The 14,379-nt window shown below is 40.2% G+C and overlaps 1 protein-coding gene across 1 annotated transcript in view; it reads right to left on the minus strand.

Moving 5' to 3' along the window:
• Positions 1–271: 271 nt before the first annotated feature.
• Positions 272–14,379, minus strand: part of rasgef1ba (RasGEF domain family, member 1Ba) — a 41,479-nt gene continuing 27,371 nt past the window's right edge. The window contains exons 7-14 of the mRNA XM_007896961.2: positions 14,250–14,345; positions 13,992–14,094; positions 10,085–10,164; positions 9,336–9,431; positions 6,512–6,607; positions 5,094–5,217; positions 1,805–1,877; positions 272–490 (exon numbers count right to left, since the gene is read on the minus strand). Of these exons, the coding sequence (XP_007895152.1) occupies positions 466–490; positions 1,805–1,877; positions 5,094–5,217; positions 6,512–6,607; positions 9,336–9,431; positions 10,085–10,164; positions 13,992–14,094; positions 14,250–14,345 (693 nt within the window). The 3' untranslated portion in view covers positions 272–465. The remainder of the gene's footprint in view (positions 491–1,804; positions 1,878–5,093; positions 5,218–6,511; positions 6,608–9,335; positions 9,432–10,084; positions 10,165–13,991; positions 14,095–14,249; positions 14,346–14,379) is intronic.

The following is a 14,379-nucleotide window of genomic DNA, read 5'->3' on the forward strand; positions in this document are numbered from 1 at the left end:
CAACACTACTTATGTGTGACCATTGTCGTCAACTTCATTACAATAGCAATGAGTTGGCTAACCAGCAGCAAACTCAGGGTTCACGTTTTATTTTAAAAAAGAAAGAGCAGGCCAGGTGCATGCTCAACAGATAGTTCTGAGGTGTCGTCTGAAACAGCAGCAAATAGTCAACTGCAAACCCTAGGGTTCAATCCGCCAACTTGATAGCTAACACCAAGATGGAGAACCATATTCTTAGATTCAAATTAGCTAAGATCAAGCTGGACAATATAAAGTACACACTTCAATTTGCTCTGGAGTCGATGAAACATGGTCCTCCAATGTCTGTTTTGCTCTCACTGAGATCCATCTTCTTTGGTGCTTAACATGGGAGTCCGAACCTGCTGCACTATCCCATTTCTCAAAGGCCAGTTAGTGCAAAACATGTCACATCTGGAGCCATTTTCACAGTGGTACACATCCACGCTAAACCCTACTTAGGAGTGTTGACCTGGGAGAAAAAATTAAATACATGTACTGTTGAGTGTGCAATGCAACAGTCAACAACAGGCATACGAGAACAAAGAAAGTACAAGCAATTTTAAGACCTGTGACAAAAATTAATGGCTCGCAAATTAAGTGAGTAACCAGGAAATTGTTCCAAACCTCTTAGGTGACGCATCACTATAAAATAATTAGTAAAATAAGGTAGGTTCGGAGAGTTGACCAGTTTTTTATATTTTTAAATGTCATGTTTTAAAGTCATTAAAATGAACAATAAAATACTCTATCCTCTCTCTCTCCCCAGCCCCCACTGACTTCTAAATAATGACATAGACCAACCATGGCTGAAAAGCTTGGATGCCAACATCTTTTATTCCAGTTTAACAGGGTCCATTTTCGAGGGCTGAGCACAGCCTTTCTGAGCACATTCAGAGGATTCTGGCCTAATTCAATCTGGATTATGATAGTATCCCATGAATAAGGACCATTATTTCATTTTTAAAAAAAAATGTTTTTCACCCATTAATACAGCTATTTTCAGTGAAAGAAAAGCGATAAAATAATTTTCACCCCAAATTTAAATTATGAAATACAAGTTTGCCCCCCTCCCAAATTGCTGTCTCTATGATTGTGCAAACTCATCCTGAAACTAATATAATGTAATGTTTCCTCAATACTGGAAGTGGCTTTAGAATGTATTCCTGTTACAGGCTTCACAACCAGGTAGGCTGGAACCAGCTTTCAAGTGTATTCAAAGACCTCAAATGCAATTAGGTCCCCAATGCACCAAGGTACGAGTTAAGCAGATGTTCCAAAACAAATTCCCAAATTTACTGGGGATAGGGAGGCTATTAGGGTAAAAGTCAGCTTCCTTCTGAATTTCACCGACAAAATAGACCCGGACACCTCCCCCAAGAGCAATTCTTGAAAATTCTTGAGTTTCTGTTTTGTCAATAAAAAAGTGATTTAATGGTCCTGAGCCCTGAGAGGCCTTTTTCCAAACTCAGATTTTAGTGAGGCACCTGTTGCTATGATTGAGCCTTAGATTGTCAGTAGCTACCCAGTCCCATCTCTAACCAATTCTGCCCATATAGAGTGACAATGTCTTTTTACAGGCTGTTTACTTCTCTAGACCAGTGGTGGCCAGCCCATGGCTCACAGGCTGGAATTGGCATAAATCAAGAAATATTCAATCAATTCAAATTTGTTTTGTTGGTAGACCACAAAGGATGGCCACTATTGGTGTAGATTAATCAATGAGTCACATATTATCAGCAAGTTTTATAATTTTCAAAGATATGCTTTTTGTATATTCAGCTACCTTAGAGTCTTCCATCTCTCCTTTTCAATATGGTTCTCAGGTCCTTCGCTCTCATAGGAAGCCAAGTAAAGTGCTGAGGAGAAGCAGTGTAAAGACATATATCTGTAACAGCATTGTGCATTAAATGTACAATTCAACTATTTTAATAAAGTTCTCCTATCAATAATCACCCCAAATTAACCCCAGGAAAATATGGATAGATTTAAAGCAATGTTAAAACAGTGTTACTGTCCCTCTTCATCCAATCGATTCATATTCAGTGTAATTTAGTTCTTTATAGTTTTTTATTTATTGCAAACGGAAGTTAGGTTTTAACATTTGAAGATCAGGAAAGCATTTCATGACGCAATGAAATATATTGCTCATTAAAAGTAATTGATGTTGGGAACCCAAATATGTAAATAATTTGTATGAAACTAAAATCTTTTATTGCAAAATAGACTTAAAGATACATTTATGAATACTTCTCAGCTTATTTCTGGAGAACTACAGTAACTAAATAAAAACAGTTTGGGAACATAAAGGTTAACTGCTTATGGGTAAAGGCATGTAACATTAGACCAATATAAACTGGAAACTCATAGATTTGAATCATGGTCTGTGCTGAGTTAATAATAATAATAATAATCCTTACATTTGGCATAGCGCCTTTCATGTCAGGAGTCCCAAAGCACTTCACAAGGTGAACTGTAAAGTGCAGCATCTGTGTGTTTTGTGAGCCAATACAGCAGCCAATTTGCACACAGCAATATCCCACAAAGAGTCAATTTTATTTGGGGGTTCATCGGCCAGGACACCAGGAGAAAGTCCCTTCTCTTTTTGAACAGTGCCATGGAATCTTTAATGTCCACCTGAACAGGCAGACAGGGCTTCAGTTTAATATCTTATCTGAAGGACAGTACCTCCAACAATGCAGCACACTCCCAGCAATGCATTGGAGTATCAGCTTAAACTACATGAGCTCCAGACACATGTAGTTTAAGCTGATACTTCGTCTGAAGTGAATCTGAGTCTGAAGTGAATCTTCAGACTCAGAAGCAAGAGTGCCAGGCTGACATATTTAGCAGATATCTGAGACGCCACACTGTCAAGGCTCAATTATCAATTGTGATGTACTGTCATCAAAGTCAGAGATTTGAACCCTGTTCTGTGCTGAGTTAGGAGATCTCAGCTTGGGTAGCCAATGGGCGCTACAATAGACATTACAAAAAGGACATAAATTGGACAAGAAGGGTTGGAAACGATTTTCTCAGAACTAAAGGATATAGTGAATGTTTAATTACTTAGACAACAATCAGCCTGTTCTGTGAGCATACATGTAAATGCTAGTGATTGTCAGGGCACAGAGGTAAGTCAATTCACCGTCTCAGAAATGAAACCATAACTTAAGTATTTTCTTCATATATTCAGCAGATAAGAATATATATGTGGAGTCCTGTAGCTCAGTGGTTAGAGCACTCGCTTTGCAAGCGAGAGACCTGAGTTCAATTCCAGGCAGGGCGAAACCTTGGGCAAGTTTCCTTACTCCACACGCCTAATAATAATCCCTCCAAAACCAATAATTAAATTGGTCATTTTCAATCTATGACTGTTTGTGGGACATTGCTGTGCGCAATTGGCTGCCGCGTTCGCCCACAAATATACAGTCAACTCACTTTACAGTATATTCTGTGAAGCGCTTTGGGACGTCCTCCCGACGTGAAAAGCGCTATATCAAATGCAAGGATTATTATTATTATTATTATTATATATGATAGGTAAATGCTTCTATTTCATCTGATCCAATTTATTTTGAATTTTTATTCCAATAGTTTTATTTAAAGAGGAATTAAAGTTTTTTTTGAAGATACAAGATATAAATTGCACTTTGTCCAAACAATAAATCCTACGCAATTAGTTTCACCTGCATTGATGTATTTTTAACAATTGCTCCAATGAGGAACATCCATTTTAAAGGAGTAGATTTTCTGCAGTACTAAGCTCGGGCTCTGAAAGAAAGACGGCAATAGCACTTGTTGGGAAATAAAAAAGAAAAATCTCCAATTGGTTTGTAAACCACAAACAGACCAATCCCATCATCGAAAATAACACTTAAGTATTTCATAGGGAAATAATTGCCTTGTGGTCTGCTCTTTTAAAAGGGCTACATTTGGAAGCTCATGTTGCTATAAAAAGCAATCCTCTATCTAATTGTGATAAGATTTTCTTGATCAAATTTGACGTTACAAATAATACATTTTGTGGGTTACCATTTGTCAATTTCTGTTATTCTGAAAGATTATAGAGCGAAACGTGTGGCGTTTCATAAAAACAGAAGGTATTCTTCTTTCTATGAAGGGAGGTGTAATGAAACACTGGAATTTCAGCCCAGTTTCCAGTGTAGCCTTTTAATATTCTAACAAGAGGAAACCCAGTAAATTAGGGTCAGAAGACCTCTTGTCGTTACAGATCCACAGATTGTTCGGGCGCACTTAATATCAAAAGAAACACAGAGGCTAATGAGGGAAAGTCACTTTAACAAACCTGGTAACTTTCCAAGGGAATATTTGAGTTTCTGAGAAGATGGAGCAGAATTACTAGACACTGATAAGCCCTGGAGGCCCATTTTAGATTTAATAAGAGGAAGACACTTACAAAATTCTCCTAAAACCCGATAAAGCATTGTAAGCTATTCTGGTGTGCATTAGGGTTCTCAGATATACTAAGAGGCATGCATTACTGAAATTGTAACTGAAATCATCAATTTATTCAAATGCTACTGCTATAAGATATATGAATATAATTGACATATGAATATAATATTGAACTGATTCTATCTTTTGTCTATCATTTAAATGTACAGATTGCGGTACTGGTGTAAGTAGAGCGAAACCTTGGGCAAGTTTCCTTACTCCACACGCCTGATAATAATCCCTCCAAAAACAAAAAACAATAATAAATTGGTCATTTTCAATCCACAACTGTTTGTGGGACATTGCTGTGCGCAATTGGCTGCCGCTTTTCACCCACGAATATACGGTCAATTCACTTTACAGCATATTCTGTAAAGCGCTTTGAGACGTCTAGAAGACGTGAAAAGCGTAATATCAAATGCAAGGATTATTATTATTATAAGCAATGGATACATTTTTAAAACATTACAAAAAAAATTGTACTTAACACCTCATGCTGAAAGAAATTTGGGAAGATTGATTGAGGAATTGCTGCCTTCCTATTTTTTCATTAGAATGGATGCTTTGCACCACCTTGAGACTGCTATCCATTTCCCCCATTGCATTTGGTGACTTACCATCTTCAGAGAAGACCGGAGCTGTGAGGAGGTACTGAAGGATTTTACGATCACGCTCAAAGGGGCACTCAACTTGTCTCCAGGTCATAAACTCACTCACTTGCTTTGCCAGTTCCCAGAATTTCTGTAGGAAATATATGTCAGGAATCAAACATTACCTCATGCTTCAGATTTTCATATCAATTTTAGGGCGAGCAGAATTTTTTCTTGGTATCATTTAACACTGAACTCTGCAATCTGGGCAGTAGGTGGAAACAATAGTGCATTGACACTGGCCAAGGGAACATACTGCATTGGTTAGAGAGGCAGCACTGAACACTACAAGCATGTACTTTACACTGAGCTTCAAATGTGTTCTCTGCAGTGGAAAAACAAGATGTGGAGTCACAGAGTGGTATACCTCAAGTTCCCTTCTCTACTCAACTGAATTCACGATCTGCGACATTATGTCTCCCTGTGAGAACATAGCTCTCAAGCAACCTACGACCATCGGTGAGCGGTGTTCTCATACGTCAACAGGAATTTATAAGGATTATTGGAAATGAAAAGCGAAACTATTTCCCAAGAAGCACTACAGCTCGTGGTGCCTAGCTTTTAACACTGACAGCACCACAATTATACCAGGGAAGCCACTTACCTGGTAACATGTACACTCATTACTCTCCTAATGTCAAGCAATAAGACTGATGGCTCCTCATTTAACACATTATGGTGGTCCAGGAGTCTTAAATTGAAAGCTTAAAACAGTAGGAACATGGATACTGCTCTCCCCCCACAAACCATGCTTGGACTCCCACTCCATTTTTGTAAAATGTTTTAAGACGTTCTCCTAAATTAGAGGCACCACATAAATGGAAGTTTTTATTGAAAACTACTATTTTTTTGAGCTGGTCTCATATCCTTTACATTGAAACGAAGCAATCTCAGATCTGTTATTTAAATGCATATTAAGAATTCCACTGTCAACTTTGCATTGATTTGATGAAAAGCTGAGGTGCACCCAACCTATTAGTGTACCTCTGTCTCTCCGTGCAGCACCCAAAGATCAGATCATTTTATTGCTTTTTCAGCTTTACCTCATCTACAATTCCTTTGCCACTTTTCATTTCACACTGACACATAATGTTGAAATGAGGTTAAAAGTCTAAAAATGGCTTTTGCGCAGCATTTTAATTATTGAGAATGCTTAAAAATGCAATCTAATGTTCTAATATTAAATACCATTATGATCCTGTACTACGGTCTTTATAGGCTACTTGACACATTCTATAACTTATGGACCAGTTCAATGTTTCTTAACTAAATTAAATTCCATTTATCTTTATTCCCTAGAAAAGTTGAATTCTTCCATATTTTATGATGTTTTGCCTCTGAGCTCTGTTCAACAACATTTGCTTACAAAGATTAATTTTGCTCACCTCAAAATTGATGTGCCCATTCATAAGGCGGTTTGCACAGCCCTCGTTTAAAAAGTAAATGTCCTTGATCAACAGGCTGAAGAATGGAATGACAATCTGTCCAAACAAAAAAACACAAACACATTGAAGTGAAAGCCAGTTAGTTGTGAGCTTTTGGTAAGAAGTAAGAAGGTTGTAAAGCATCCAAACAAGAAAACTGCTCTGAAAATACATGACAATTTGCATTTATACAATGCCCTTCACCCGGGGCAGAGTCTCACAGCGCTTAACAGTAGTGGAGTCTGACACCGAGCCAGAGGTAGGGAGGGAGGGAGGGAGGGAGGGAGGAGATGGCCGTGAGCATTGTCGAAGAGGACTTCAGGTGTGATCTGAGAAAGGGGAAGGAGGGGCCAAGGCGGAGGGACTGAGGGAAAGAGTTCCAAAGTTTCGGGATGAAGTGGCTAAAAGCACAGATCCCCTTTGGGGGAGTGGAGGCAATGAGGGACGAGCAGGAGGCCAGAGGTAGTCGGGCAAAGGTGGCACGTGGTGGAGTGTGGAGTAAGCAAGTCAAAGAGTAGCGAGGTTCCAGAGAATGATGGGATTTTTAGACGAGCATGAGGATGTTGAAGTCAATCTGTTCTGTAGCAGGTAGCCATGGCGTTTGTGTTTGGGGACAGAGTTTTTGGGATGGAGTTTAGATCGGATGAATATATGGGTAGCGGAGTTCTGAATTAGTTGGAATTTTGTGGATGATGGGGAGACTCACAAGGAGGGGATTGGAACAATTGAGGTGGAATTATACAATATAATACAATTTACATAGCACCTTTCATGTTGGGAGGACCTCTCAAAACACTTTCATAGCACGACCAAAAGTGCAGTCAAAGCAGTCCATTGGTCTTAAGACCAGCTTTAAAAATAGGCAGGGTCTGATGGACTCTGGGATAGAAATCCAGAAAGCAGGGCAAATAGCTGAAAGCTCGTACAAATAGCATGAGTCTTAAGGAGGAAACCCCAAAACTTTGGCTCTGACCCAAAATGGTTTCGAAGTAAAGCTCTTTTTGTTCGGGCATGAGATACATAGGGTTCACTGTCATGACTCACTTTATCCAACATGACACTTTTCTGCCACTCTTGTAGATATAATATTGTGTTTTTTTCACCATTCAAGCAACTTTTCAACCCAGGTCGCCTCAGTTAATTGTACATCAGTGATTGTGTCTCTGATGGTGCGGCAGGTCAAAGTGAATGGCTAATAATGGATTACTCCAGTGTATGAAAACACATACAATGTGACAGAGTGTATCTGCCAGCATTCAATATTTGAATTAATTTTTGAAAAAAGTATTTAGTGTCTAAATTCCTGCAGGATTATACTCAACTCATGTAGCTCAGTGGTTAGAGCACTCGCCTTGCAAGCAAGACAGCTAGGTCAATTCCAGGCAGGGTAAAACCTTGGGCAAGTTTTCTTACTCCACACGCCTAATAATAATCCCTCCAAAACAAAAAACAATAATAAATTGGTCATTTTCAATCCATGATTGTTTGTGGGACATTGCTGTGCGCAATTGGCTGCTGTGTTTCGCCCACAAATATACAGTCAATTCACTTTACAGCATATTTTGTGACGTGCTTTGAGACGTCTAGAAGATGTGAAAAGCGCTATATCAAATGCAAGGATTATTATTATTACAATTACTGTACATCTGCTTCATATACACGGATTCAGACAGCACTCCCAAAGCTTTTAAAAATCAGCATGCTAAAACTAATAGGTTATTGATATGGGTCATTCCTTGTACTTCTTTTAAGAAACGTTCAAACACATTTTTCAAGCTTATTCTTCTTTGTTTTTTAATACTGTGTCACCACCGTTTAATCTCCTTCTAAGCTTCAAAGCTTTGTTTTGGACATGTGATAAGCAGTGCTGGTAACCAAACCTAACCCACATTTAGCAGATACCTTTTCAATTAATTTAGGTTGAGGAGCTATTGTGAACCAGGGTTACAAATTCCATTCTATAATCATTCAAGCTTTGGTAACCCTGAGATGTAAATTGACAGTATTCAGAAACATCAATGGGAGGAATCAATGCATCATATAAATATTGGGATCTGACATGCTTTACATTTTGAAATGTTTAATGTATTGACTATTAAAAATAATAATTCTTGCAAATTTATATAGAGCTTTTCATGTCTGGAGAACATCTCAAAATGCTTCACTGGATTTACTGTAGACTAAATATTGTAAAGACTGCATTCTGAATCCCAGTAGAAGAAAAGAAAGGCAAATGTCTTCAGGAGAGAAAGGTAGTAAAAGTAAATGAATGGAATGGTAAAAGAGACTTTTTTAATTTGGCAGGCTTGTCTATAATTGCATCTGATCAAATGTTATCTTGGAGACTTGGAAAAATGGAACATTTCTCCAGACTTACTGTTGATATAATCATTTTTTTTGCAAACACCTTAAAAGTCACAAAAAAGAGAGGTTATGTTCCTACTGGATCAAGGTGAATAAATTGTCAAAAGAAAGCTGAGGAAATATGTATTCATGTAGTCATACACTCGAGACTGGGAAGTAGGTTGGGTCAGAGGGGAAAAAGAAAGTTCTTTACTCAGCACTTGCTGTCACAATGCCTCCAGAAAATAAATGATTTAAGAAGTGAGAATTTATTCACTCACCCTGCACAAATATCACACTTTAGACATTCCTGATATATAATGCATACAGAACTCCATAGTACATCGTTTAACTCTTTTAGAGTCGGGTCTTATCAGAAACTATGTATCCTAATGCTGAAGGTACATTTATAAGCTGTCAGCTATGGTTATCTCCCACTTACCTTTTCCCTGTTACTGTGAGCTGTCAGAGACCTCTGTGCTGCTCCTCGTAGAGCTGTCCTGTAGTTGTAAAAGTTGCTAGAAGGATCCATTTGATGCTAAAAAAAGTAATGTAGCAAATAATCTTAATAATAATTCCATTTGCATTTAATTTTGCAACTAAACCATTAAGAACGCCTCAAAATGCTTTACAAAGTTTTAGTGGCCTTGTGTTTTGTAGGTGAACATGGCAGCCAATTATCCCATAAACAGCCATGAAGTGAATGACCTTCTTTATCTGGAGGATTGTTTGCCAGGCCTCTTTTCTCTTTTGCAATAATGCCATGGGAGCAAGGTGGGAAATGGAGAATAGGCAGGAGTTGGCTAAAGGCAAGTTTAAAGCACACAGATAGGACCTTGGTTCAGCATCTCATCCGAAAGATTGCACCTCCAACATTGCAGCACACACCAGCACAGCATTGGAGTGTCAGCTTAGACATTATGGGTTTCAATATGGGGCTTGAACCCACAATCTTCTGACTCAAGGGCAAGAGTGCTACCAATTGAAGCTGGCTGACACATTAATGGTTTATACCTAATATATTCTTTTTTTAATTGACTATTGTTAATTGTTATTACAATTCCCAAATGTGCACAATGAGCTTAAACCTCTTAAAAGCTTACATCCTCTTAAAACATAGCTGGCTCATAATACAAATGAGAAGTGTTTGTGATGATGACACAACATATTGAAGCACAAGTGCCTGCCTACCTCCAGAATATCAAACTTGGCAGTTTTGATTTTTGCCCATGTTTTCTTGAGTCTGGAGACAGGGCTCATGTTCATTCCAGCTGAAAAAGGGAAAAGAGACACATTGAAATTGCTCAGTTCAGTTAATGCATTGCAGGAAGATAAGCAATTTCAATGCAGCATTCCATAAGCTTCACATAAATAGACAGGTTCTTAACCCATTTTTTAGAATAGTTTTGCCTTTAATGATATAGTATAAATCTGCTTTACAATAGTATAATTCTGATGCAGTTTAAATCTGCTTTCTCTGGAGGTGGCTGCAATTAACTCCCAGGGGAGGGTCCATTTCACCTTCTCGAGACAACAGTAATATAAGCGGGTATATTGCCGTATATTATTCATATTATCTGTCATGTGCTAGGCCTGGGTTCACCCTGCCCCCTACAGGCCACCAATGTGGATATTGCACACCAGGTCCCGTTGTTTTGCCTGTCAGACCATTTTGTCATAAAATTTAAAATCACACAATATTTGATTACCAAATTCATTCACAATTTGGTAGCTGGCTTTCCACTTAGCTTAAAAAGAATCAGCTTCAAAATTAAGATTTGTTTGCAGTTCTGCATGATCTTGAGGCAAAATGATCTTGAGGGTCAAGACTAAGTGGAAATTCAGGCCACGGGCCTGTTGCAAATTGAAACAAATGCACCTGTGGGAGTTCTCCCTGTGCACTTACATTCAAAGTCTGTGCTTTGGATTTTTGCCTTAATAGACGGAGGAGGAATCTAGGATCAGTGACCCCAGGATATCTCGGAGCTCGATCATATTTGAGGTACCTTCGTATATAAACCAAACCACCTCTAAGAAACACTGAGGTATATTGACCTGATAGTCTCTGGTCTCCTGGTTTTAACCAGTACATTGTAATATCTGATATACTGAAAAGACAATTGGTTCCACTTCTTTATTCTCAAATTCTTCATTTAATTGAATGTTAATTATAGGTTCCTATGTATCTTTTGACAGAATAATGCAGCACAATGCCAGGCAATTATGCAGACACATTAATGGCATCAAGCACCACGAGTCACTTCAGCGCACGGCAACTGTATTATAAATGACCCTTATTATCTTGAACACAGTTGATAGGCGATATACACAGAATTAAGTGATATTAATATGTGCAAAAGCAGTTCCCTGTTGTTGAATGAATGCTTTAATACCTCTTACACTAGGTCTCTGGCTGCACACTATATATATCAGACTGAAGTGAAGGCGCTGAGTGCTGTTCACAGTTTAGCCCCAACTTTTATATCTAAAATTCCTCCGGCTCCGGTCTGCTCCACATCCCCCGCCCCAATCGCCCTACCATCGGTGGTCAGGCCTTCAGCCTCTCAACCCCTAGGCTCTGGAACTCTATCCCCCAGTGCCTTCGCCTTGCTTTCTCCCTCTCCTCCTTCAAGGCCGGTCTCAAAACCTTTCTCTTTGACCGTGCCTTCAGCTCCCCTCTCGACTCTCTTCCCCCTCCTCGCTCCCTCCCTTCCCTCCCCTCACCCTGACCATTTCCCCCCTGCTCGGGTCATGACCCAACTGTGCAGCGCCTTGGGACGTCCTCCTGACGTGAAAGGTGCTTTATAAATGGAATCTTGTTGTGGTTGTTGTTGTAAAATCTCTTGTCATTATTCAGGATCACCCAGAATCGTTCCCATCACGCTCCTCTGAACCCTGGACAACAAATGATGACAGGGGACCCAAAACTGTATTCAATGATTTATCATATAGTGATTGACGAAAACAGGGATCTTTGGGTTATCTCTTTATAATGGGATTCCCCCAACTGATTATTTTTAGTATTTTGTTTTGGTGAGCCAGGTGTCTGATACATACAAAAACATCAGCATTTTCAAGAGTATCCAATCCAGACTTAAGAGTTTCACATGTGTATGCCATCTACATATAGAAACTTCTCTGTGTCTGAAATGCAATGCACACTCTCTCCCTGGAAGAATGCAACCTGCTTATTTAATTCCAGATTATTAGCCGCAGGTTGGCAAGAGCCGAAGGTTGGGAATCCCACAGTGTGCATTAGAGTATTGTTGGAGTTTAAAGTCAGACCACTGTCTGGCAAGCTTCCTGCTGCTTGTCCAGGCAGGACCACCCTACCCATAGGGCTTTGGCTTACAACAACAACAACAGCAACAACTTACATATAGCGGCTTTCACATTGGGAGCACGTCCCAAGGCGCTGAACAGTGAGAGATTTGGACCCGAGCAGGAGGTTGGGATCAGGAGTGGTGGAGGGCAGGAAGGGTAGGGGGGTGACCGAAGGCGTGATCAAAGATGAGACATGAGACATACCTTGAAGGAGGCAAGAAAGTGAGCAAGGCGAAGGGACTGTGGGACGGAGTTCCAAAGGGTGTGGGCAGAGGCTGAAAGCCCAACAGCTGATGATGGAACAGGCCGGGCAAGGGACGTGGAATAGGATGGAGCCTGCTGAGCGGAGGGAGTGGACAGGTTGACATGCAGTAGCAGGTCACAGAGGTAGGAAGGAGCAAGGCCATGGAGGGCTTTGAAGGTGAGGATTTTGAACTCTGTCCTCTGAGGGATGGGGAGCCAGTAGAGCCAGGCGAGGGTGGGTGTGATGCGTTCACAGAGCCTGGGTGGGAGAGGACATGAGCTGCAGAGTTCTGGATGATCTGCAACTTGTGCCGTGAAGAGTTGGGAAGGCTGACCAGCAGGGAGTTGGCATAGTGGAGCCTAGATGTGATGAATGTGTGGATGAGAGTTTCGGCAGCCTGAGGGGAGAGGCAGTGATGGAGCAGGGCGATGTTGCAGAGGTGGGGGAAGGCAGAGCGGGACATGGCACGGATGTGGGGTTGAAGGGACAGTTGAGGGTCAAACAAGACCCCAAGGTTCCAATGAGGCTCAGTGCGGTGGAGTGTGTATCCTTGGATTACAGGGTTAACTGTATACCAGTGAGAAGAATCCTTGCCTCGAGTGACCGACCAGTCTGACCTCCAAGTCCTGCCAACAAGCCGGGAATCAGCAATGCCCTGCAGTATTGCGGACCTGCTGGCTCAGGAACTGGACTACCAAGACTGCCACAGAGGGTTGATTCAATTCAGACATTCAGATGCCAAGCAAGTCTCCAACTTCAATGAGACCTTATTTACCTGCCCCCTCCCGACCTCCAAGGAAAGCCTCAGCACCATGGGACATCCTCCCGATGTGAAAGATGCTATGAATGTAAATTTACTTTTTATTGTGTAGAGATTTTGCAGACACAATTGAGGAAAAATGTATCATGTGATATTATCGTTGTTGATGATAATCACACCGACCAAAATTAGATCAACTGCTGTCAAGTCACAATTGCCTTCAGGCGAAGAGGGAACCAACCCAGAGGCCAATGATAACTATTGACTTCTTTTAATTATAATCCTTCATATTTACCCCAATATTCCGACTGTAATCGAGTGATCTACAAAAAGTAGAAACGATCTGTTCTCAGTTACTGCTTTATATCATTGGGATGCTTCCCATTCTTCATTGATAACATTGCACTAACCAATTTAGCTGAATAGACAAATATTGTACAGAAGCAATCTGCTACAAGTCCTCAGTGTCACAAGTATTGGTAATTTAAGGAAGTTTGTGTGATAAATTCTTACAGATTGAATTTTTTTCTCTTTACTAAAATACCAACAGCAAATGAATGCCACACGAGAGCATTAGCTGACCTGTCTCCAGGCCTTCCGGGTGCCTGACATCTGTCTGGATACAAATGCAGCTGACGGGATAAAAACGTAGCGAGCTTACGTAGCTCAGACAAGTTTAACAAATGATGCTGCACAGTTTTAATGAGAGTCTACCACGGTGATTGATCTGTACTGTAAGTATTAAATCTCAATTTATGAGGAATACTCACATATAATTGCCATCAGGGAATTGAAGTTGCCGATGTTAAAGCACTCCCGAGCCACATCTATGAAATATTCTATTACTCGCGCTCTGTGCTTCTTCTTCACGGGCTGTGAGTGACAGATGAGAAAATTGGACTTTAGGTGAAACACTACCTTTCACTAAAGGGAACTGACAACTGAAATGCATAATAATGAGGCACAATTATTATTTCATCCACAGAGAGCCCATTCTAGCATGAGGAAGAGATAAAAAGCTGACTCACCATACAGATCTCTGTTGCCACTAAATAACTGAGTCTGTTAAACCACTCCACATATGCTTCCAGGTTGCTTGTCTTTTTCAAGTCACTGAAGCAGGTCTGTAAAGGTAAAAAAAAAGGGGAGAATCTTGAT

Source organism: Callorhinchus milii, unplaced genomic scaffold (genome assembly GCF_018977255.1).
Source record: "Callorhinchus milii isolate IMCB2004 unplaced genomic scaffold, IMCB_Cmil_1.0 Scaffold1, whole genome shotgun sequence".
Lineage (NCBI taxonomy): Eukaryota > Metazoa > Chordata > Chondrichthyes > Chimaeriformes > Callorhinchidae > Callorhinchus > Callorhinchus milii.